This window comes from Hippocampus zosterae, chromosome 1, assembly GCF_025434085.1.
Source record: "Hippocampus zosterae strain Florida chromosome 1, ASM2543408v3, whole genome shotgun sequence".
Classification (NCBI taxonomy): Eukaryota; Metazoa; Chordata; class Actinopteri; order Syngnathiformes; family Syngnathidae; genus Hippocampus; species Hippocampus zosterae.
Window position 1 is genome coordinate 21328800 of NC_067451.1, and position 26298 is coordinate 21355097.

The 26298-nt window shown below is 41.4% G+C and overlaps 2 protein-coding genes across 5 annotated transcripts in view; one reads left to right on the forward strand and one right to left on the reverse strand.

The window, feature by feature from the left end:
• spock1 (SPARC (osteonectin), cwcv and kazal like domains proteoglycan 1) overlaps positions 1 to 26298 on the forward strand; it is a 109982-nt gene that overhangs the window by 42781 nt on the left and 40903 nt on the right. For 2 of the 3 annotated variants that reach the window (XM_052080953.1, XM_052080962.1), the window contains exons 3-4: positions 8192 to 8237; positions 25758 to 25838. In XM_052080953.1, the coding sequence (XP_051936913.1) occupies positions 8192 to 8237; positions 25758 to 25838 (127 nt within the window). The remainder of the gene's footprint in view (positions 1 to 8191; positions 8238 to 25757; positions 25839 to 26298) is intronic. The other variant, XM_052080970.1, reaches the window with a different exon arrangement.
• LOC127610875 (uncharacterized) overlaps positions 13862 to 26298 on the reverse strand; it is a 112033-nt gene continuing 99596 nt past the window's right edge. Inside the window, exon 3 of one of the 2 annotated variants that reach the window (XM_052081368.1) lies at positions 13862 to 14253. In XM_052081368.1, the coding sequence (XP_051937328.1) occupies positions 14016 to 14253 (238 nt within the window). In that variant the 3' untranslated portion in view covers positions 13862 to 14015. The remainder of the gene's footprint in view (positions 14254 to 26298) is intronic. The other variant, XM_052081367.1, reaches the window with a different exon arrangement.

A 26298-nucleotide genomic window follows, 5' to 3' on the forward strand; every position in this document is an offset into this window, starting at 1 on the left:
AATACCTTCAACTTCACAATAATAATAATAAATAATTAAATCAACCATGATTTTAAACGATGTATTATCAATATTCATTATTCCAAACATGAGAAAGCATTCAGCAAACATAACTGGAATCGAGCAAATGGACTCCAAATCCCAACGGCCAACCCCAGAAGTGAAGTGCCGACAGCTGTAACGCTAATTACTTGGTTCAAACAAACATTCTAGTGCAACCGCACAAACCTGACGACTGTGCAATAATAACTAAATAAAAGACACCACTGTTATAGAAAGGCTTTACACGCTATTTGAACTGCCGATTGCGAACGCAACAAACCGCGTTTGAAACTAACTGTGATGCCGTTACACGTAGCGCTAACTGTTACCTGTCAGTGGCAGACCTGCCCCTCTTAAAGCCTTCGATGGAATTTATTAGATTCCTTCGTGATTTTTGCGGTCCGCATGCAAAGGGATTCGAGGCTCTAATCCCTCATTGTGTCCGAGGACCGGCAATCCGAGGCCAAGGCCAAGGACTTGACTCACGAGGCCAAGGCCAAGAACCGGCTCGGGGAACACATTTCTGATATCTTGAATGTGAATATGTTGAATTTCGGTCCAGAGAAGTAGCTATTTATACAAGCTATTAAAATGTACATTTTCCATAAAATGGTCTCCGCCCATGATTTTGTAGCCAGTCGGAGTGGCTTAGTCTACCATTGAGCCAGGCCAAGTGGCCGTTTCCTAACCTGGCAATTGGTGGTTTGATCCGTGGCCTTTGCAGCCAAGTCGAAGTGTCTTTTGAGCAAGATACTGAACCCCGAGTTGATCCTGGTGCTGTGTCACCAATAAATGAATGAGGTAACAGTGTAAAATGCTTTGAGTAGCCGAGGTAGAAATGCACTATACAAGTGACAGCCTATTTACCATTCAAAATTTGCTATTATCAAGTGATGGCCCGTCAACATGATATTACTGTCCTAAAGATAAGCAGACATGCAGCGTTGTTGGATGTTTATTTTGTTTTCCTTATGGGTTTGTTACTGTACAATGATAGGTACTGCAGTATATTTACAAAAGACTACACCATGTTAAAATGTCCTTGAGAATGCTTGCATCGCAAACACTTTTGTACTTGAGACAGTTGCTTCCAGAGTAACGGGGAATTTATGTATTGAAAGGTTGGACTCGGACTCCAATCTTTGCTAAAAACTTTATGAATGCCCCTCATAACCTCATGCTAGTTGTGCCAGCAATAATGATAATTTCGTGTCGGGGCTTCAAAGTCACACTATATAATGGCTGAGCAAAGTCATCTGACAATTAATGAGTTTCCACATTAAACTCTCTTTATTAAAACTCATGATTATGTGTGGCATGATCTTATAAACCCTTTGAATCATGTCACATCTAACAGGCTTTCATTTGACTTGTAAAAAGCTGTTGCACGTGAGATTATTTGAAGAGCACATTATACATCTTACTACGTTTAAAAACAACTGCTTCTCATACATTGCATTTAAATTTTGCGGGATTTTACGTGCTTACTTTTCGACTCATTCAAGATTCAAAGGTCTCGATTGTCAATTCGGAATATGTGCAGAGCATAAAGAGAATTGACATTTCTCTGGCACCAAATTTTGGTACTCAGTTTAGGCTATGCATGGACAATATTACAACCATGCCCAGCAGCAACAGATAATGCAGTCATGCATTTGCTTTTTCACTTTGTCCAAAACAGCAGATTATGACTGTACAGATGTAATGTAGTCCTTTTTTTGTGCAAGTGGATGGGTTTCAATCTAGTTACAGGGAAGTAGGGGATGGTAGGGGAAAGAATTCAGCATCCTGACAGACTGATTTATGTTGTGGAATAAGCCTGCAGGCTTTGTACCTTCTTCCTGAAGTGGGAGTGTGACGGGTGGTTGGCATCGCCAGAAAAGCTGTTGACGATGCGGATGTTGAAAATGTCGATGACGGAGGGCACCAGCGTTCTTGCTTGCTGTAATCGCTATGCATTGCAGAGTCTTTCGGCAGGAGGCTGTGCAGTTTGCAGTCTGGCCTTTATATCATACAGTGTTGACCTGGTAGAGAACATGATGGGAGGTGGTGGTCAAATCAGTTTTCAGAAGAGGTAAATGAGTGTTTTAGCCTTATTGGTCAACAGTGTGGTCTGGTCTGGTCCAGTCTTGGCCGGTTGTCTTTTGAAAAAGAGACAGACCTGATGTAGTCAAAATTACATTAAACAAGGAAAGAAAAAAAGAGGTCCTTGAAGCTGGAGTTGCATCTGGTTGAAGAATAAATTATCGAAGGATCTTGTTTTTCATGTACCGGCTGAACTGTGTCAATCTACACGTCAGACTGTAGAGATTTCTGAGGAAACTCCATCATTCAGTGTTCCGCTTGGGCTGCGATGACCCAGTTGTTGAGACTTTTGCAAAAGAATGCAGATTGCGACGGAATGTGAAGTTATCAGTGAAACAATGAAGAGGGCTGTCAATTTATGTCCTCTGTAGGTAGGTAAATGTGGGCTGAAAATATTTTCCAAAGCAAGTATTTTATATCACCTGACAACGCATCCTCTTCAGAAACACTCTGTACCTATTGGGCCATACCCGTAAAAGCCTGGTCGTCTTTGTGTTTGTGAAGTCCTGTGTTATCATGTGAGAGCTGCTCCTTGGAGGACTGGATTCTTGACCGATGGTTTAAGAGAATCTTTGTGTGAAGCTGTGTTGAGATTATCTCAGCACTCCACACACAATATGAAAACTGTTAAATGCCTACTTTTTTGGTCTGCCACAGATAAAAAATATCTTTGAAAAAGAGAAAATTACTTACGTGCGTACCTGGCCTAACTGTGCACATGAGTGCCGTTTACTTTCTTTTGATATTTTTCGTCAATGTTTGAAATGAGCGTTTGCACCGTTGTCGGTGTGAACACAGCTGACTTGCTTCTCAGCGAATGGATGCGACTCCTCTCATTTCCTTTCATTTTTCTGGAGCTAATGCAGGAGATTGATGTGTGCAAAGTACATTTATAAGGAACTTGGGTGAAGGAGTTATTCCCATTTGTCAACCATCATGACTACCATACTGCGATTGGCTGGCAACCAGTTGAGGGTGAACCCTGCCTACTGCCCGAAGACAGCTTGGATTGCAAAACTGGTATCACTACTGACGGAATGTCCACCTCTGTCAGACTTTGTCAATTAGGCTTTATAAAACATATTACAAAAAGTGCTCACATAATTTCTCACTTGAATATCTAAAAGGAATATCACACTGTTACAAAAGGTCAATGACTTAACCATGCAGACAATAAGTCATAATTGCAGTGGTGGGGACTGCCCAAGTAAAATTAGCTTTGTCATTTTATAATGGAGTCCTAATTGAGACAACAGATGCTGCATTGCATTTTAAATCAAATTTTAATTGAAACATGGAGATGCATAAATAATCCCATTTAAGCGTTTAACAAAATCATCATATGAATTAAGTGAAACTTAAATTGACCATTCGTCAAAATGAGCTCCTTTATTGGGAGCTTTGCTTTCAAATTCCAGCAACACCGCCATAAAAGAATCGTTTAATAACAGGGTAGTTTTATCTCCTTGTATTCATGTTTAAGGATTGACATTGAGGATGTGTCACGGCGAGTGAGATGGCCATTTCATGTTTTTTTTTTTAATATGGGCACATTGAAATATTAATAAGGGTTTTGGGAAAGGAAAGGCCATCGTTGAGACTGAATATTTGAAGAGAACCTGCAACTTCTGCAGTAAAGACAGAAGAGGAAGAAGAAAACAACATTTGGACTCTTTTTTCCTTATGATGCAATGTCCTCACAAACTTAATTTGATGAGAATTGATTAAAAAAACCAACCTATTTATTCTTTGTTATCTGATCATAGTTTCATATCAGTGTTCGGTTGTGCAAAAAAAAAAAGAAGCAGCACACAGAAATTAGGGAGATTGTGACATGCATTGTTGGATGTAGTTAATATACATGTCAGAAATGTGGAACGCTTTGATAACCGGAATGGCACCTGTCCATCATGCTAAGCATCATATTGCCATGAGGTTAATGTGAGGCAAAATACAAACATGTTTTCAACTATTCCAGGTCATCAACTCAAACAATCTCTTTTTTATTTCCGCTCGTCTTTGCACACTGGCAGTGAGATGTGTTTGAAAATTGTGTAGGGATCGTAGTTGTTTATGGCGGCCACTTTTTTTGTGACGGTGTTGTGTTTTTGTGGATGTGCGGCCCTATGATATGGAAGGAAGGTTGCCAAAACCCATGCCGATTTTAATTTACTACTACATCTCATAGTTGTGTTTAACTTACTTGGTGCTATTATCTTGAGTTCACTCAACATTATTCCATTGGATTTATTAATCGTTATAGTAAATGTAAGAAAAATAATTATATTGAAATTATTAAATGTCATCATGGTGCATTTACCTGACATTGTTAGATTTAATTCACCAATGATTGTTTGGTTGAATTTACTAACCATCATTAATTTGAATTTATTTAACCCAATTTTGTTGCATTTACTAACATCACCAGTGTTAAATATACTGTACTTGACACACATTTTTGTGGTACTGGCTTTAAACAAATTCCACAAAAGTCAATTCATGGTATTCATTTATTTCAAATAACAGGCCAAAACAAGCCTCAATTTCTTTGAGTGTCTGACTGCGTATGTCTGCCTGTGTCTCCTCGTCTGTCTGTCTGACAGACAGATGTGCTACGCACTGGCCTTAAGTGCTTTATGTCATTTTATGCATCCGTTCCTGTATGACGAACGACATCAACGAAAATCTGCACAGCACTCCAAACCATACGTTCGGTTCAGTAATGGAGGCCATCAGATGGATGCAAAATGCAGTTTGACAAAGTTGATTTTCTTAACTATGTCACCCACATTCCATTAAACAATATTTAATCTTCCCATGTTATTATTAACATAGCTTAGGAAAAAGCAAACCCACCAAAACAAACACAATTCGGTCTGATCATACCGTTTTAAACTTAGCTTATCCTCCCAATCACATGATGGAAATCCATCTAGTAAATCGGAATCGCTACTGACTGAATGAAAATTCTAATAAGTGGACGTTAGGATTTCGAGCAAGCTCGCATGTGCATATCATCCATCATCCCCAAAGTGGCAAAATAACACTTTGGGGGATTTCGACCAATGTTGGAAAGATGATGAATTTGAAAACAGTCACGTTGATGTGCAGATATCAGTCCCAGGAATAAGCCTACCAAAAACTCAATGTCTGTAGGCATGACACACTTTTGCATTGTAACCGAATTGTCGAAACCAATGACTCACATTGATATGGAGGAATAACCATCAGCATCGTACAAAGCACGATGTCTGTCTTCCTAGCCATATTTCTCTCCGCTTTTCTTTGTCTTTGTGCCGTTCCCCTCTCTGAGCCTCTCCGATTGCAGTTCAAATTGCATGCCACATAAAATAGGGCTGTGAGTGCAAGTGTGTCTCAGTCTGCTCCCTCTTGCTATTCCTCCACCTTTTTGATTCATGTTCAATGAATCTCTCGTCAAGTGCAATACCCAGAATGGGTACCTATCTGAAATGGACATCAAAACCTCTGACATTATCACTGACCTCTCTTTTTCTTTTCTCTCTCCCATCGACTCTGCAATCATTTAAAGGAGGCAGAGGTAAGTTGGTCCATTATCTTTGTAATGTCATAATTCTGAGGCCTGTCGAAACTCAGCAGGCCCTGCGGTATTATTCCGGCCGGCATACAATAATGCTGGCTGTAGAGCTGGAGAGGTGTTGTTCATTTGAGTGCAAAACAGATTCAGCCTCAACCATTAGAGAAATAGTTCAGTTCCAAGGATGATGTCCATCAACATTTAGCATTATTATGAAGGATCGTTAGCTATCGGTCAGAAACATAATTTCCTTAATCGAGTGAATTCCCATGTTAGCGCTTAGTAGAGGGAACGTTAATTTTGCTATGCCTTACATTAGTGGTTTGGATCATAACATTTTTGGGACGTGATGCGATTTACTCGCCAACTGCGTTCGTGAGGTCAGGCAACATTTGAAAGGGTGTTGAAGCGCGGCTCATTTGGTTTTCCCCTCATCCAAAAAAGGTGGTGAATTTGTGGAGCAGAAAGGTAATACTTTCTCAGAGTTAGAAAAACTTGGCTTCACCACCATGCTATAAAATATATGGACTTTACAATTAAGAAGTTCCAACAATTATTTTATTGTAGCTTCACACACCTTAATGTTTCTCTAGCCAGTGTCTACCTCTGCAAGTAGCGGTCTTTTACTTTGTCAAGTAAAACCCTTAACGGCACTAAAAATTATTTAAATGAAACTAGCATCCCCACATGGCTTCTGTCACTGGTACAACAGTGGACTACTTTGGAAAGAAAAAAAAATGTTCACGGACTGCATGGGTAGCTTTCAGAAAAAAATACAGGTGCACAAGTAATGCGAAACAAACCTCACTTTAGGTAGTTTATGGCTCATTTGAACCCAAAATATGCGGTTCTGAAAATGGATAAATGGCTATTTTTTTCAGGCAATGGAACCCAGTTAATACTGGACTATTTTGTGTGAAAATATTTAGAAAAAAAATCTAGAATTTTTGACTTGAAGGCCTTGAAGGTTGAAGGCCTTAGTGTAAACTCTAATTAAAACATATCCTATTCTATAGGTATGAATAATTAATTTGTAATTGTGAGTAGTGGATGTAAAACAAGCGCGTCGGCCTCACAGTGCAGAGGTGCAGGGTTCAATTCCGGTTTTGGCCTTCCTGTGTGGAATTTGCCTGTTCTCCCCGTGCCCGTGTGGGTTTTCTCTGGGTACTCCGTTTTCCTCCCACATTCCAAAAACATGCCTGGCAGGTTGATGGAACACTCAAGATTGTCCCTAAATGCGAATGTGAGTGTGGATGGTTGTTTGCCTTTGTGTGTGCCCTGCAATTGGCTGGCAATCAGTTCAGGGTGTCCCCAGCCTACTGCCCGAAGACGGCTCGGATAGGCTCCAGCACCGCCCGCGACCCTTGTGAGGAGAAAGCAGATCGGAAAATTGATGGATGGATAAATTTAATGAAAACATATACCGTATTGTCCGCACTATAAGGCGCAATGGTGTATAAAGTGCACCTTCAATGAATGGCCTATTTTAAAACGGTTTTCATATATAGGGTGTACTGACTGAATTGTAAGGTGCATAGTCTAATAGTGGCTGCTGTTGCGTTATGGTTGCCAGCCGATCGCAGGGCACACGTAGACGAACAACCTCTCGTGCTCATAATCACACCTGGGGAGAATTTAGAGTCAGTCAGTCGTTGTGGATGTCCATCTGTCACATGTAAGCGGCACTCTGTGTGTTGACTAACGTCGACAATTCAAAAACCTCTGTCTTCATCTTTCTGTCCAGCTTCAGGGCAGCTACTTGTGACATCTGTTTTCATGTTCGTGGTTCGAGTATCTGTACCATCTTCCTCAACCCTGGCTTTTTCATGAAACTATCTGGTTGAATGTCCCGACAAATGAATGCGGGCAGAGACCCCATTATCTTCTGTGCCCACACAGAGCTTGGTGGCAGTTTAGCGGCAAATTTCAAAATGACCCGAAATTACTTTTAAACTCTAAAGACAAGGGGCTCACTTCAGCGTGCTACTGCTTGCTTCTGTCCCCGTATTGTTGTATGGTTGAACACTGATGTCAACCAGACAATGCAAATCACATAGAAAGCGTCCCCTACTGGGCAGGAGGCAAATCGATTCAGGGCATTTGCTCAATCAATGTTGAATTGGAATGGGAAGTTATTGAATCAATACTGGATTGCGAGAAGCATTACAGTGATTATTAAGTATTACACTGATGAATCGTTATTTTTACCCACCCCTAATTCTTGGCCAGGTTCTTTGTTGTGGGAATTGAATGTGTTTTTTTCCATGTTATAATAGCAAGAAAGTATCATCTTAGTTGTGTTGACATTTATTGGAGTTATAAAATAATAACTACACTTGTTAACTACTCTTGTCACATGTGGCTCCTAAAAAGTATGATCTTTCCGATGTTAAACATTTCCAATTGAGTCCATTTGTTTCTAATGCATTAAAATGGGAGTTGAAGCCAAGGAATGTGAAGCCCAAAAGTGTGTTCTAACATATATTTTCATGTTGTGTTTCCATTCAGGATGACTACTTCAAAAGCTGGGCACCTGCCAGGTCTCTAGACCAACGTGAGTCTTTGATATCAGCGGAATATGGAATTCAAGCATGACTATCTATATTTGTAGACACATACTGTTGTTAAGCTTAGCTTAAGACAAGCACAGGACCCGCAGGCAGAGACAATGATCTCAGTACTGGTTTATTGTTCGGGCAGAGTGACAGGTCAAGGGGGCTGCAACCACAGGCAGTCACAGAAACCAAACCAAGGTTTACTGTAGAGCTGAGCGCGACAGCCGGGCAGCAAAGCGTATGCCAGGGAAGGTAGCTGACAAACTGGCAACGCGTGGCTCTTCAGCCGGGCCCTTCTGCTGCAGAGGAGAGTATGGCTGACGAGGGGAGGACTGGCAGGCATGTTGGTGAGGCAGTTGCAATGATTGGGCCCACACTGAATTCAGGGAAAGGCAACCGAAAACAGAACAGAGGGACAGGGCACACAGTGGAACACTGGGGATAGACACAATGTATCGAAACACCTGTAGAGTTGTCACGCCATTTTGGATTTCCAGTATACACTCTCAAATTTTAAAAGGCCACAGGGATACGGGTATTTTAGAGCTTAACACACAACACCGACAGAGCATATGCTGTACTACTGTGTAATAGTCTGCACACAATAGAACGGAATGGTAAGATGGATTTTTAGGCTTTAACAGCATGTTGTACACACTTAATATGAAAAGAAACATTTAAGCCTTTCATTTATTATCTGCAGCTCACCTTGCCACAACACATTTGACACAAATGCCCGTCAATATTTAAAATCAAGTCTTAAAAAAAACATTTTGGCTTCATTTAATTTTGTGTACTGTTTGTAACCAAGTGGTTTAACTGCATCTGATCATGTTATTGCTGGAATCCATAAGGCATTGTTTCAGGATGTACCATCAGTACCAGCCAATTCTGGACCAAGTCTGGAAAGACGTTTAAAAATGTCTTTGGGAGTGAATGAGTTCAGACTGGTTCTTAAATTTTCATGTTATAATATGGGCAAAAGTATGTCATTGCCTTTAAAAGCATACATTGTGTTTTAGCATACAAACTGTAGTGTATAGTCTTATTTCCATGAATAGAGTACAAATTTGGTATGCTTCGATGATCAAGTTTAAGTTTAATGATCAAGTTAGTTTGGAACAGAAGCAGGTCTTTGATAGTCAACAAATGGACATCGACTGTTGTTGATTTGGGTTGAACATGGCTAAAATCTTTTTCTTTTTTTTTTCCCTGTACAACTGTATACTCAGCCCTGCTATTCCACACTGCCTTCAAAGCTCTTGAAGCTTTATCGTTACTTGGTCATCAGTACCTAATGTGTGTTTAGCATCAGATGTCATATCACGCTTGTGGCGTTTAGATTATGCAATTAAGAAGCTGAAAGTGTGGGCGCGCGCATGCTTGTGCGTGCCTCCAACCAAAACGGATTCAGTTTTTGCAACACACTCAAGTCTGCTACATCAATCACACTGAAGTGTTTAATGCTCTTAGACCTCGAGTAACTCTTGACTAAACTCACTTGTTTTCAACATTGGCTCATTCTTTCTGACACACCCACAAATGACAAGACTGATTTGATCGCACCTCTTGGAGCAGCATTAAAGAAATTTATAGGTATGCATATTCACTACAATAAGAGTACGACGTTCATATTTACTCGGGCCAGCTTCCTTCAAATATGGTGTCAAATAACAATGTTGTTAAATCACTGTTTATTGTGCATGTTAATACATTGCTCCATGTACAGAACTTTGTATGCAGCGATGTCTGTTTGAAAGTGCTCTACAAATAATGTTGACTTGACTTGACTGTCATTTGGGGAATTATAGAGGGTTGTCAGAGAAACAAAAGATATAAACGGAATTTCATTCTCATAACCAGAATCACAAACCAATACTTCTGAAACTCCTGTCACAATTGTCAGGTGATACCAAAATAAAATGCAGAATGTGTCTCATTGCAGAATTCAGTTTCTATGACGTAATTATTTTTTTCAGATTGACATGAGGTGCAGTTATTAGTTCAAAACCAGTTTCACCAAATTCTCAAGGCCAGCTTCCAGCAACCTGTCCAGCATAATTTTTATTGTAATTTAGTTTCCTATGAATTATACATTGTTTTTATGAGAATCACAACCCCTGCTATATGATTATAGCATTATAGTTGTTTATTTATTTATTTTATTTCAAATAATTTTTGGGCGCTTTTGAAAGATGGTGTACAAATGATATTTAAGAGTTTAAAAGTGGGAGTTTGCGATGTAAAAAAAGACATACATTTTAAAATTACAAATGATATACTCCAGCCCCATCCCGTGCCTCGAACTTGATTTGCCCCCCCAAAAAAACACATAGCCGAAGGAAAAACAACCAATCGGTGACAGAAGGCGTGACTGACAGTGTGTCAATCATTATCTATGCCATTTCGTGCAAAGCTCCTGAGCCCAAGGTCTCAGGAGCTTTGCTGAAACTATGGCAGAGTATCCATCCTGTAAACAACCATGGTCTCCTCTTCTTGGCAACTCTGAATAACAAATGATGAGCATTTACATAACATTGCCTCCAATAAAATGTGTAAGGTTTCTTATTTTTAGTTTGCTACTTACGTTATGAAGGAGATATAACGGACATGGGTTTTGTCAGCGACTCAGGGGTGCGGGAATAATGAAGTTAGTCTACATAGAAATCTTGCGAATAATTTTAACACTGCAACCGCCTTTATTTATTATTTTTTTGAATGTTAAATTGTTACTATGCCTTCAAAAAGGTACGATGAATAAAATATCTAGTGTATGTACATTTTTAGATGCATCTATGCAAAATGACAACATCTCTTTTAAAACTTTCACCATTGAGTATTTTAGTACCTGTGAGGAGCCGACATCTAGTGAACCATCAAAAACGTGGATGTTGTTTGGTCTGCAACAAAACAGTTTTACAAGTATTTCTTAGTGGCTTGTGATGTTTTGTCCATGTGACAACTACAATTTAATTTTATTGGATTAGAAATATAAAGTAGGTTTTTGTTGGGAGGATAAAGCAAAATTATGTGCCAAAAGAAATGCTCCTCAATCTTGTTGGATTTTTCCATTCTCCTGCAGCACTACAATGCCTCCCTTGCTGCAGAGCTAGTATGAGTGTTCTGTTACTGGCACACTCACAATTCCACCATGCAGTTACTCTCATGCAAACAGTCCTCTGGAGAATAACGGACAGGAAAACTATTAGCGGCAAAAGAATAAAGGAAATCAATCTGACAATTTGGGAACAATTGGTACACTTCTGGGCCTGCATCGCTTCTCATGAAGTTAATTTTCACCCAGCCGGGGACAGTTTCCCCTGCCAACTCACAGCCGCTGAAAGCAAAAGAGTATTTGATACAAGACACAATTTGAAAAATATTGACTTCCTTGTGCTCAACAGATCCAAACCTGTCAAAAATATTGGTAAATAGTGTGGAAATAAGTCAGTAAATCAAGGCATTTGCTATATTTGGATTTCGAGAAGCTGAAATTACTACAGAATATTTTTCACAATCTACAGTGAGTATAAAATTTACACACATCTCTTCAAATGCCAATATTTTGTCAGATGAAAAATTAGGTTGCCCTCCATGAGTACTCACCTTATCGTGGTGGAGGGATTTGTGTGTTGTACTGATCCCAGAAGCTACGTTGTCTGGGGCTTCATGCCCCTGGCAGAGTCACCTAAAATGTGAGTGACCAGAATAAGAATGTCCAGGAGACCCCTTATGATGAATACAAATAATGGATTCATTTTACCTTTACCTAGATGTGGGTCAACGGGGTCTCTGTCTGGAGCCAGGCATGGAGGAGGGGCTCAAAGGCGCCCATATGGTGGCCAGGCTGGCACAACATGGGGCCTTGCCGAGCACAGTCGGAAAAGACAATGGGTCTACCTTGTCATGGGCTCATCATCTCTGAGGGGGCCAAAACGCTTGGATGCATTGAGAGCAGGGTGGCAGCAAATGGCTACTGTAGCTGACTCTGAGGATGTCGAATGTTACCTCTGTTTCGAGGAAGGAGCCCGAGCTGGTGTGCGAGGCAGAGACGTTCCAATGAGATTTATTCGGATTTGCCTTCTCACACACCTTGGGCTCTGGTACCAGTCTTCTTGAGACATGTTGGACTGTCTTCCACTCTGTAATTGCCCTCTGTGATAGACGCAGGTGTGGGCCTACTTATTGCCACCTAGCTTAGCGCCTGTACTTTGGGATTCTCTGACGAGAGGGAAGCCACCTTCTGCCTTTAGGTTGGAGGGGGCAGCTCCCGACTTCAATGCTCACATGGGTCATTGCCCATGTGAGCAGTGAGACCTGGAAGGGTCTGATTGGGAGGAATGCCCACCACCACCACCACGACCCTGAAATCAGAAAATTAGTGATGCTCTCTTTGTTGGACTTCTGTTTTCGTCACGGATTGTCCATAATGAACATGTTCAATCATAAAGGTGTCCACGCACGTATACTTTGCACCAGGACACTCTAGGCTGCCGTTGGATGACTGCCTTTGCGGTCGTGACATCGGATTTGCGTCTGCATTTCGTGGATCACTTGGGCGATCTGGCCTGCGGAAGTCCGGTACTGGCTGGCCAAGCACAACGCAGCTTTGGTTGTTGCGAGCGTAACAATTCGGGCACGGGAGGAATTTGGTGAGGTCATGCAAAACGACTTTGAGTAAATTCAACAGGTCAGGAGTGTGTGTGTGTGTGTGGGCGGGGGGGGGGGGGGGGGATTCCAATAACACTGTGGAGATGTGGTAGGCATGGGCCGATATTACATTGTGATGATAGGTATTATAGCTGTGAGCAAAAATATCATGGTATCATAGTTTCAAAATTACAGCGTTGAATGTCCTTTTTTGTTAAGCATTTGGTACAATAAGAAATGTGTCCTGTCATGATTAAATTAATAAATTAAAAACAAACACATATCAACATTCTTATGTTTTAATTCTTCGCAAGTCACACTAAAAAAATGGTGTGTTGATATTACGCCGTTTAATTTAATCACATGGTTAAACAAAATATAATCTCGACCCAGATACATTATTTTAAGAGAAAAAAATGTATACAGATCCAGATGTTTTTATTTTGTACAATCACAGAATTTTTTTTTAGTAAATTCAAGAAAATCTATTTTCATCACAGTGTCCCATCCATGATGAGCTATTTTGAGAACAGGACTACTGACACCTACATGTACACTTTTTTTTGTGTGTAAAGGACAGTGCAAAGGCACATGGGGTGTTCACACGGCAACATTTGCTCCGGTGCTACCTGTCACTTTTGTCCAATTTGACACTCTGGAATAAAACACAAGGATGGAGGGAACGAGGAGAAGCGTTCGGTTTCAGTTCTCGGCACGTCACCCTAACGATCTCCTCCTTCACCTCCTCATTTATTGGGAAATCTACGACATAGGTGTGTCCAACCTAAAGGGTGTTGAACACACACTGAACTTGTTTGACTATGTGTGTTGTTGTGAGTACAAAGTACGTACATGTGTGCAATTGTTCCAAAAACATGACATTGCAGCTGCTGTTGATGGCTCCATTCACTGTCCAACCTTGCTCACTGTTTAGTCTTATCTCTTCCCAACCACGTCCTCGGAACGGTGGTTGGGTCCCTAAACTTCCACACAGTGCACTAAGCATTCTTGAGTATAAATGTGAGTATATAATGGATAAAAAGGATTATAAATGTGAGTACATTGTGATTAATATATCCATCCATCCATCCATCCATCCATCCATCCATCCATCCATCTTCTACCGCTTATCCGGGACCGGGTCGCGGGGGCAATAGCTTTAGCAGGGAAGACCAGACTTCCCTCTCCCTAGCTACTTCTTCCAGCTCTCCCCGGGGGATCCCGAGGCATTCCCAGGCCAGCTGGGTGACATAGTCTCTCCAGCATGTCCTGGGTCTTCCTTGGGGTCTCCTCCCGGTGGGACATGCCCGGAACACCTCACCAGGGAGGCGTTCAGGAGGCATCCGAATCAGATGCCCGAGCCACCTCATCTGGCTCCTCTCGATGTGGAGGAGAAGCGGCTCGAATCTGAGCCCCTCCCAGATGACGGAGCTTCTCACCTTATCTCTAAGGGAGAGCCCGGACACCCTGCGTAGAAAACTCAATTCAGCCGCTTGTATCCGGGATCTTGTTCTTTCGGTCACGACCCATAGATCGTGACCATAGATGAGGGTTGGAACGTAGATCGACCGGTAAATTGAGAGCTTCGCCCTTTGACTCAGCTCCTTCTTCACAGACCGATACAACGTCCGCATCACAGCAGACGCTGCACCGATCCGCCTGTCGATCTCTCGCTCCTTCCTGCCCTCACTCGTGAACAAGACCCCAAAATACTTTAACTCCTCCACTTGGGGCAAAATCTCCCCCCCGACCGGGAGGGGGCACTCCACCCTTTTCCGACTGAGGACCATGGTTTCAGATTTGGAGGTGCTGACTTTCATCCCAACCGCTTCACACTCGGCTGCGAAACGCTCCAATGAGAGTTGGAGAGCCATGTTTGAAGGAGCCAACAGCACCACATCATCTGCAAAAAGAAGGGATGCAATACTGAGGCCACCAAAACGGACCCCATCAACGCTTCGGCTGCGCCTAGAAATTCTGTCCATAAAGGTTATGAACAGAATCGGCAACAAAGGGCAGCCTTGGCGGAGTCCTACCCTCACTGGAAACGATTCCGACTTACTGCCGGCAATGCGAACCAAACTCTGACATCGGTGGTATAGTCACCGAACAGCCCGTATCAGGGGGTTCGGTAACCCATATCCACGAAGCACGCCCCACAGAACTCCCCGAGGGACACGGTCAAACGCCTTCTCCAAGTCCACAAAACACACGTAGACTGGTTGTGTGAATTCCCACATACCCTCAAGGACCGTGCTAAGGGTGTAGAGCTTGTCCACTGTTCCACTGTGATTAATATATATAATGATTAAGAAGCATTATATCTTTATTAAAAGCATAAGCGTTCTTCAATTAATAATTGCAGGCATAAGCGTTCTTCTTTGCAAGCATAATCAATTTATCATTGCAGGCATAAGCGTTCTTCATTGCGAGCATAATCAACCTATCACTATCCCAGTAGAGCGGTCACAGGTGTGAAGTTATACCGGTGTAGCCCCTGAAAACAGCTCACTCCGGAGTAAATTTAACATACCTCAGGGAGGTGGTTTAAAAATTTGCTCCGGAGAAAATGCTCATTTGCGGGGGGGTGAAATGATAACATGCTCAGCGGCTTTCTACGTGTGACCGCTCCACAAAATTTGCTCCGGTGTAAAATATATTGCAACAAAATACATCGGTGCAGCACCGGAGCAAATGTGTGCCGTGTGAAAACCCCTTCTGTCTCTCTTTCGTCTAACCTCCCTCCTCCCACATGCTCCCTTTGTCCACCCTCAACTACTTTCAGAGGAGAAAAAAAGTTAATTGGAGTCAATTAACTTCAGAGGGGTAGCTCATTTACTCACCTCTGCATGCAGCCCATCATTGCGTGAGCTGCTTGGAATCAAATAATGACAACACAAGCTCATTACTGGTGACACACAGTATTAGCGGGTATTATAACCTTGACTTTTCAGAACCACAGTAAATTGTCAAAACCGGGTATTTTCCCATACCTACTGTCGACCTCGACTCAGGACAGTGTGAGTCGGTGGGGAAAATACGACTCACTTATCCCAACATGCTTTTCTGAGGCAGTTAAAAAGCTCCTTGGTGGCAGGGCTTCAAGGGTGGTTGAGATCCACCACATGCTGTCGGGCGATGGGAAGATAACATGGGACAGCCCTTTGCTTTTGTGGCGTCTTATTGCATGGTGGTGGCTCAGCCTGACAGAAGACTTTAGAATGAAATGCTGCCTCCGGCTCCATGTCAATACTGTTTTCATCAATGCCACCAAAATAAATTAGTGATAATTTATTTATTTATTTGTTGCATATTAAATGAGCAATTTCACAGATTTCTCTTGGGTGTTGTTGTGTTGCTGTGAGTGTGAAGTGGTAGATGATAGCAATCCGAGGTATAATACAACTTGAATGACGTTGGCACTTTCCTGAAAAGTCGTCAATTTGACGGATTCTGCTGAACAGTGACAATATACAGTGAAACTCCTCTACAACGAATTCATGTTTGCAGCAAAAAAACTTCACAACAGGGGGTTTTTCACTGTAGCAAATTTTATTTCAGATGTAAACACACACACACGCATACACACACACAACGTATCTGTGTACTCTTTATTTTTATTCCAATACTGCATGTAGTGGATAAATATGAGCATACACTTATTTGATGTTTAACATAAACATAAAAATGTTTTATATTAATCACTCCACTTTGTCTGTTAGTTTAAAAAAGTCATTTATGCTAGGAAGTTTCAATGTCTATAATTTGATTTCACACCTATAAAATGCACCTGAAGTATAATAGTGGTGTAATGAATATGTCTGCAATGCCTTATGAATATGTAATTAATAAATTTAGTGATAGACAAACTAAGAAATTAAACCACCCAAAAATCAGTTACATTTTTTGGTTGTGTTGTAAAGCAACATTTGAATTTTCTATCCAGTTGTGAAAAAAATCATTGACAGAAAATAAAAGTATTGATTTGTTAATTTTTATCTGATTTAAATCAATGATTTTTTTGAATCAAACAATCCTAATCCCAAAGACACTTCATACTGTACAGTACTGTACTATATAGCCAATGTACAGTTGTGCACAAAGAGGAAAAAAGGGAAAGAAATTGCGAAATTTACGATCAGCATTCACTTTCACTTACCTTAATTTCTTGGATAATGTCTTTTATTTTGCTTCCTCCGTCTTTCATTTTAATCACTTGTACCCTCTCGTCCACCGTCAGAACTCTTCTTGTTTTAGCTGCTTGGCAGAGGAATTTCACTGTATTTTATATTCATTCATTCATTCATCTTCCGTACCGCTTGATCCTCACTAGGGTCGCGGGGGGTGCTGGAGCCTATCCCAGCTGTCTTCGGGCAGTAGGCGGGGGACACCCTGAACTGGTTGCCAGCCAATCGCAGGGCACACATAGACGAACAACCATCCACGCTCACACTCACACCTAGGGACAATTTAGAGTGTTCAATCAGCCTGCCACGCATGTTTTTGGAATGTGGGAGGAAACCGGAGCACCCGGAGAAAACCCACGCAGGCCCGGGGAGAACATGCAAACTCCACACAGGGAGGCCGGAGCTGGAATCGAACCCGGCACCTCTGCACTGTGAAGCCGACGTGCTAACCACTGGACTACCGGGCCGCCCCTGTATTTTATAATGTTCTGTATATGCCAATGATTGAATTCTATACTGTTCGACACCTATCACTCATCTGTCAATTCCCCTGAAAGTTTTTGAGGAACTTCAAAATGCCATTTAAAAAAAATGTGTTCAAAAAATGAATATGACAAATTCATAGCATCTCACAATATACCACAAGACACCTTTGCATCTGGCTGTATCTAAGAACTAACGCTAAAATTTTACATTACCATGCTTGCTGCAAAGTTATGGCAGAAAATTGGGTATCGACAGAATAAAGAAACCAAGATTTGCTTTGCTTTATAGCAAATTGAATATTAAGGCTGTTTTTCTGTGCCCTGGATGGCAGCGATGCTGTCTTTAGAAAGGCATCCACTTTCACCGCTCGAGGTTCAGTTTATCACTCTGCACTCAGTTGTGTTTGAGTATGTATGAGCGTGTGTGGTCAAATTATATAATTCAAATTAAAATGCCAAGTGTGACCAGAACACTTGGCAGCAGGTCAATACACCTGAAAGGATACTGGTATCATTCACCGCCTGCTGATCTAAGTTTGACTAATGAATCACTTGTCGCCCTTGGAGACTAATCAGTTGCTACAAGGTTGATGGAGGAAAATCCAGTCCCTTGATGAATTAGTTGGTGATTGATGCATCTCTGGGTAAAATGAAATGAATAAAATCATTTGACTTGTTGGTGGTACTGAATTGTAAGCAGTTATGTCCCCCTTCAGTCAATGAAATGTTTTTAATTGTTCTTAACTTTCTTTCTAATTGTCTTTAGATGCAGTACATGGGATCACAACAAAACAGCCTCTTCAAAAAGCCCGAATACCATTAATCCAATGCCAATGTGATATACTTTGTGTTAAATTCATTAACAGAAAGTAGATCAAAACTAGACGGACATTTTTCAACCGGACAAAAACAAAACGAGACAAGACTGAAACCTCGGTTCATTCACAATTCTTTCATTGTTATGGCCCGTTGAAGACGAGACGATTATTTAGTTCATTTTTTAAAAAAAAAGGGAAAAAAGACTGTGCGAACAACCTACGAGCAAGGACGATTGAAGGCGCTCACCATTGAACAATTTCCAAGCCTGGCTTTAGAGAGCGACCCTGGTGACCTGCGATCAGGCAAGGTTTAAAACCTTGTCCATTCGTTTTAATCATCATGAGGTCTGTGTCGTACTTTGTCTGGTTACATCAGCTATGATCAATGCAATACACAAACCCACGATAAGGTGGGGACTCAGGGAGGAGATGCTGGCGCAATAAGTCTTTCTCTATGTTGCTTTCATTTAATACATTTTTTCCATTGGATATCTGTGATTTTTGAATGTCCCACACAAACTACTCTTCAAACTATAGTGTGTGATAACTTTTTATAGTCTATGCACAGGTCATTTGATGAATCCACATATAAAGCATCGCAAATATCATATTTTCTACCATAACAGATGAATAAATAAGACACAAAGTATGGATAGATACAGTAAATAGTCATTGTTTACCCGTTGAACTGGGAGACTGACTTTACTTGTATTTTGTTTTGACTGTTCACCAACTCTCGAGAAATAGTTCTGCTTTCCAGTAAAAGTAGAAAGGGAAATGGATTTGTGTATTTGTGTTATTATTATTGAGCCTATTGTCATGCTCTGGCTTGAAACTTCTTTCTGTTTTGAAAGTTGATGTACGACACATAAAATCTCTCAACCCTTCGACGTTTGGGCATGCCTTCGTAACCATCATAGCCAACATTAACAAAATATTTCTGTTCCCGTAGAAACAGCTCACTGACCTATTTGGTGGTACTAGATTGTTAACCTGTTCGGTCTTTGTAAATGTTATGCTACGATACAGACGTCTACCTCGCTGCAAGAAGATGTGTGTGTGTGTGTGTTGGGGAGAGGGGGGGGGGCGCTCACAGCAGGCCATATTGCCCAAAATCAAATATTAAATTATGATGTGCATTTGTTTCGGTCAGTGAGGACATTGTTTTTAGCACGCCGCAGCTGATTTACTCCAAACATTGGTCAATACAGCAGGTCAAGGCATTACATATCCAAACCACATTGAATATAGCAATCTTGTTTAAATATAACCTTTCATCAATAGCAAAGATTGTTATGAATAATAATGCGACTGAGAATGAAAATCATGCTGTAGGTCATCCTCGATTTAGCCCCCCCCCCCCCCCCATGTATTTTACAATGATACTGTGAATTTTTGGACAACTACAATAGCAATCGGTCAACTTATACTTTGCGCTGCATTAAACATGAAAACACAAATCCATCGTGTTATGCTGTACACATATTGTTCTCCAGGTGACCAGATGCTTTCAGGAACACACGGTGGTTCTGCCTATGCTCGCGCCACCTGTGACCAACTGCTGCAATCTGTTGTACGATATCCATTCTTTTTACCATTCAAACGCGGCAGAACGCGCGCTGTCAAACAATGTCTGTCGCTCACTCGCCAAAATAGAAATCTGTTGTTGGCTGCTGTCATCATAGCAAATGGATAAGACATGTTAGCCCCTCTTTGTGAACCCGTGTGCCTGGAAAAATTACTTATCAAGGCTTGTTCTACACTCTATTTCTGATGAACTCATACCTAATTACTCATACTCACTCTAGCATTTGGCTTTATCTTTAGGAACTACATTGATATTTATCTGCCATTTTCTCCTTTATTTTCTGCTCCATGCACATTGGCAATCTTTGCAGATTCGCCCCGAAAAGGCCTTCAAAGCAGATGCATGGTCAAGAGGTTAGGAAGAATCCTTGGCAGGAGATATAACCGTTGCACTGTGAACAAGACAAATACCCAAATCAGTATTCTAGGCTGCTGCGTTCTGGTTTCTTTTATATCAGCTTGCCCAACAGATTTGTGAGTTTGTGATTGCAACGCATTATCCAGGGATGGGAGTCAAAGGGAGGATTGCAAATAGCAGGAAGCCATTATCACAGCCAGTGCAGGAAGGCAGAGGAGACTAAAACTGGCACTGAGAGACTGCTTGAGGACACAGAGGAGACACACAAAAGAGGGCCTCGTTTAAAGACACAATAAAGTTCACCCAAGGTCAGTTTTCAGGTGTTTACCACTCTTTGGTCACCACACTTGATTCAGTACTGTAGGTTACATGAATGAGTCATTGGGATCCCACAGTAATGATTTTGGCACCTCATAAGTAAGCCCTTTATGTTACCCCTCCAGTTGGCGCAAATGAATGCAAAAACAAAGCATTGCAGCTTCCAAATTGCCAGTCGTCCTGATTGGACGTGCCGTTTTCCTTTCCCGCCATTCTTGTTTTCATCAGCTATTTCACTGATTCATTAACCTAGTGTCTCTCTGAATATACATATCTGTCCACTCCCATTTCTAATCAGTCCCTCTCCCTGCAGACGACCCTTTCTAACTCGCCGTCTGCTTTTTAATACAATGCATTGTGGCATATCCATCCTTGATCCACTGAGCACAGAGCTAAAAGAATTAGTAAGAGTGAAACTGATAAGAGAAGACACAGATAGGATAACAAACAATGGGCACTGACTGTGGCTGTACAGAGCAGAGTGTGAGCTGAAATAAGAACAATTTTGGTGTCATGCGCACAGGCTTTATAGCTTGCTCTACAGGCAATTCTTTAAGCATCATTTACCACTCTGATTTTAATGGCTTGTTGGCCACATCATAAAAAACAACTCCGTATCTAAGACCCTCTTATCTTGCTCTTTCAGAAGGGCAACTGTGCAAGAGTGCAGTTAGGTTGCACGTACACAAAACTATCAGTTACACATACAGAGAACTTAATGATTCTTGGAAATTGTATTTTGCTGGAATGCAGAGTGGGTGGGGCGGGGGGTGGGGGGGGGGCAACGTTACAGAATGGATATTGTACATTCAGATAAAAGGAAACCCAAAAACAATCTTCGCAAAGTATTAATAAAATGTGTGACTAGCACTCAGCTGCCAAAAGAAATTGAGATCGAATGATTATGTGCTGATTATGTGAAATTCAAGGCAAAGTGAAGCTTTGAATTATCAACTGTGTGTTTGTGTGTGTGCACGCGTGTGTTTATGTGCGTGCATGGGAGATTAACTCACTCATGACTGTGTATTGAAGTGTTTGGTCTCAGGCCACTGTGCCCCTCACCCAAGAGACCCCAGTGATCATTGTAAATTAGGCTAAATAAGCTGGAGAAAACAGACCGTCAATGCCTGCTGCTTGAGCCCTTCAGGCTGAATACTCGCATGTGGCAGTGACAGTGGCAAAGATTAAGAAGTTAACCGTGTATGTGTGTGGGGGGGGACAACAAAGCTAACAAAAAAGACCCGAGAGTTTCGCTGTAGTCATGAGAACTCAAGAGATAAATGAATACAAGACCTAGAAAAAGAGAGTATAATGAAAACAATGGCTTGTTGACAGACAAAGTATCACAAAATCATTTGCTATTACTCATCCATTCATCATTGTCTATACTTCTTGTCCTAACCAGGATAACGAGGAACTGGAATCCTTCCCAGATGATTTCGGAAGAAGGTGGACTTAACCCGAGACTGGTCAGCACTCAGTCACAGGGTATAGAGTATGTAGAGGCAGGCAACTATTCAATCTCAAATTCACGTCGTCATTGATCACTTTTATCTCATCAAACTCAAATTCAGTCATTCAATAAATGATCAGGCAGGCATTTCCCATATCACAACCGATGACAAATTCATTTTACTTCTGCTTTGCAACTTCAAACAGTAACATTTTTGCAGAACTTGAACTTTCCTTTGAAGGTCTAAACTGCCTGTTCTATTCGTGCAAAGCTGACACAAATGGCGGCAAGAACACGGGGGAAAAAATAGCTGCAAGCATCCAAATGACCAAAAAAGTCAGCCCATTCGTGTCATGATCTCTTTTGTTGTGAGGATTGGATTTCTTTTTTTACAGATGTCTTTTGTTTGTTTTCTGTCCTATCTTGCTCGTTAGGGTTCATCAGCCTGGTATCTTATGTCCACCAATCAGATCCCTTAGCCACCCGTGTCTTGACTACGTGATCCTCGTTGTCCGTTCAGTTAGGCAAACTGTATTGAATACTGGGTCAGCGCGGTCCCTCTTGGTGATTCCGTTTTTTTTTTCTTAAGCACTTTCTAGCTTAAGAAAACAATGTCACAAGCCTTGAATGAGGCTCGTACCTCATTCAAGGCTGGTGGCTGTGAATAGTTGTGTGTCTCTTTATGTGCCCTGCGAATGACTGGTGACCAGTTCAAGGTGTAGTCCGAAGTCAGCTGGAATAGGCTCCCACACCCCCCATGGCCCTCTACACAGTATAAGCGGTTTTGAGAATGGATGGCTGAATTAAATGTGTTGCACCACACAATGCATTCTGGGAACCGTAGATTTGTAAAATGAGTAGATATGACACGCCTGTGCCTACGGCGACATAAAAGCTTGTACTGGCAAAATGTTGCCACTTTCCACGTTCATTATTGTCACAAAAACAAACAAAACATCTTTTCGAATGCATTTTTTGTATTGATCCACACACTTTGGTGGTCACATAAAAGAAAGCTTCATGATAACCGGCTGTGAAATGACGAACTTGCAACCCATTTTCAATGCACATGCTTTGCCTCTGATGTCTGGCACCAACATCTGTGAGTTGGGCCGCTACTTATCATGGGATTTGAAGCGCTCATGCGTTTGTAACAACATAATTGCTTGATTGCTGAAGTGATAAAAAGTGAGTACCTACACTATTAATACCTGGCTTTGTCACCACAAAGGTATTCACAATGGACAGGGTTTGTAATCGGGGCATTTGTATTTTTTTTTTTATTGACTTTCGGCTCTTCACTAACATTTGCATTTTGCAGTACTGCTGCAACCAACTTTTTCAGTTGGTCACAGCAGCACTGACTTCGTCGCACCCTTTTTTGGGGCTGTACAGCGCGACCATATTTACTGATGTAGGCATCTTACTTGGCACACCGTAGTTTCATAAAATGTAAAGATTGACAGTGACTGAAGATATATTTTGAAAATATTTCAGGGTAACAACAATTCTGTTTGCAACGAGCACCGGCTGAGGCTTCACTGATGCGCTTGACACATGGTTTTGCCGCACGCATAGTCGTGAGTTTGTTCCAGTTTAGCTTTTTTGTATTTTGTTTTTGAGACTTATGATAGTTTTGTAGTTTTGATTCCAAGCAGGGCGGCACCATGGTTGACTGGTTAGCATGTCCGCCTCACATTGCGGAGGTCAGGGGCTCCCCATGGTTGCATGGGTTTTCTCTGGGTTCACTGAGGTTTCCTCCCACATTCCAAAAACATGCATGGTTGTTTAATTGAACACTGTTAATTTTCCCCAGGTGAGATTTGTGAGTTTGAAAGGTTGCTTGTGTATGTGTTTCATGAGATGGGTTGGTTTACCCCACCTGTTACCCGGAGACAGCTGGGACAGACTTCAGCACACCTAGAACCCTCATGAGGATAAGCGGTTCAAATAATGGATGGCTAGATGGACGATTCGAAATGTCTTGTTTTTTGAAAATAAATTATTTGACAACATCCAACAGTTTTGCCTTGTTTCTCCTGCTTCTCTGTACTTGGGTGCTTAGTCTTCCATGCTCCACGTTTTTTTTTCCCCTTTCGGAAATTTGTTCTGTCATCAGCAATTATTGCCTAAATGTTCTGTTGTACTTGCAAACATCTTCTGGTGCAGATGATGTTTAATTTGCGTTGTAGGAGCAGACATTTGGCCATATGTATGACCATCTGAAACCATCTGGATGTTATGTGTAGGAATTAGAAATGTTTTTGTTCAGGTCAGTGACCAAAAACGCAATACTTACTGTAGTTGATATCTTCATGATGATCCACATAAGGAAACGACAAATAAAACAGCCTCAGCGATGCTTATAACTAACTGTAATTGATCATAAATGTAGCATCAATTTTATTTGATTTCATATGAGCTGTATCAGAAAAGATCCCGTACAGAAGCTTTTGCTGCTCTTTAAATTTTTATTTCACTTTTTTGGATGTCATTTTACCTTGGAACATGTGTGTTTTTGAAAGGCATTTACCATCTGGTTTTATTTATGCGGACATCATTTTATTTTGGACTGTGTTTTAAATTAATTGACAAAAACTAGCTTTACGTTCCCATCCAGACGGAATCAAACCCTGCACCTCTGCACTGTGAGGCGGACGTGCTAACCAGTCGCTGAATTCAAATTCAGATTGTACAATTCAGATTCAGTTTTTCAATGCATACGAGTTTGGCGATTTAAATCAAAATATAAATAATTCTGATTCTATTTTTTCAGGTGCGCATATTTATATTTCAGTCCATAGCACATCCGCCTATAACCCAAAGACAGCTGTGATGGGCTAAAGCAAGCCCACAACCCTAGTGAGGATGAAAATGGATGGATGGATGATTTCACAAACTTGTGTATGACCATAAAATATGCAACATGGGCGGCCCGGTAGTCCAGTGGTTAGCACGTCGGCTTCACAGTGCAGAGGTACCGGGTTCGATTCCAGCTCCGGCCTCCCTGTGTGGAGTTTGCATGTTCTCCCCGGGCTCGCGTGGGTTTTCTCCGGGTGCTCCGGTTTCCTCCCACATTCCAAAAATATGCATGGCAGGCTGATTGAACACTCTAAATTGTCCCTAGGTGTGAGTGTGAGCGTGGATGGTTGTTCGTCTCTGTGTGCCCTGCGATTGGCTGGCAACCGATTCAGGGTGTCCCCCGCCTACTGCCCGGGGACAGCTGGGATAGGCTCCAGCACCCCCCGCAACCCTAGTGAGGATCAAGCGGCTCGGAAGATGAATGAATGAATATGCAACATACCATTTAAGGTAACAAATGCAGTGAGATTTTAATTATCAGCTTTTGATAAGCAAATCAACCGTTACTGGTATTAAGTACTGAAGTTAGATCTTGAGCATGACTTGGAAGAGCAATAAAAAATATCACAGTTTCATCCTGCCATAACAGTCTCCATCTGTATATTGTACTACCTTACATTGGCTCTGGGTTTCTTAACAACATTTCATCCGTCAAACAGTGGCATTGATCATTTATTCTCAGCAGAACGTACTTACATAAAAAGTGAAGACAATCTGAATTCCTTTTGTGATACTTTTAGGCTGTAAACTAGAGACCCTTGTGTCAAATGTGACTTTTTTTAACTTTTTTTTTTTTTTAAGAGCGAGATACTAAGCCTGGAAGATATGGACGCCCAGGGACCAAAAGCCACGTTGGTTCTGGCAAAAAGATGGTGCATGATGGTGAGTTTGAGAAATTAACATCAGATGATTTTTCCGTACATTTTATGGACATCCTGTTAACACTCAAGTATTTGTACACATATGTTATATGTGCTATATGATCCCTGAATTATTACCAATAAACACAATGAACCACTGTTTAATACATCAATTAATTTGGCAGAAAAACTTTGATTGAAAGCAAATGATGTTCCGCAGTAGGATTTAAGACTCTATTTACAATGCGCTTCAACTGTTTTGCGTCATTATTTCCGTCCCCATAAAACTGGGGGCATAATCGTATTTGGTGCAACTGCTTTTTGTCCTCTGTCTCAGGTAGTGTTCAGATGTGTCAGTATGCAGTGGGAAGATAACCAAGCACGCAGTTTGTCATCTCCTGCAGTTAGAAGCGTGGCTAATGCTCAGAAAATTATCAAAGTCATGCCCTTCAGGAACATGGATCTATTTCCAGTTTTAGCTG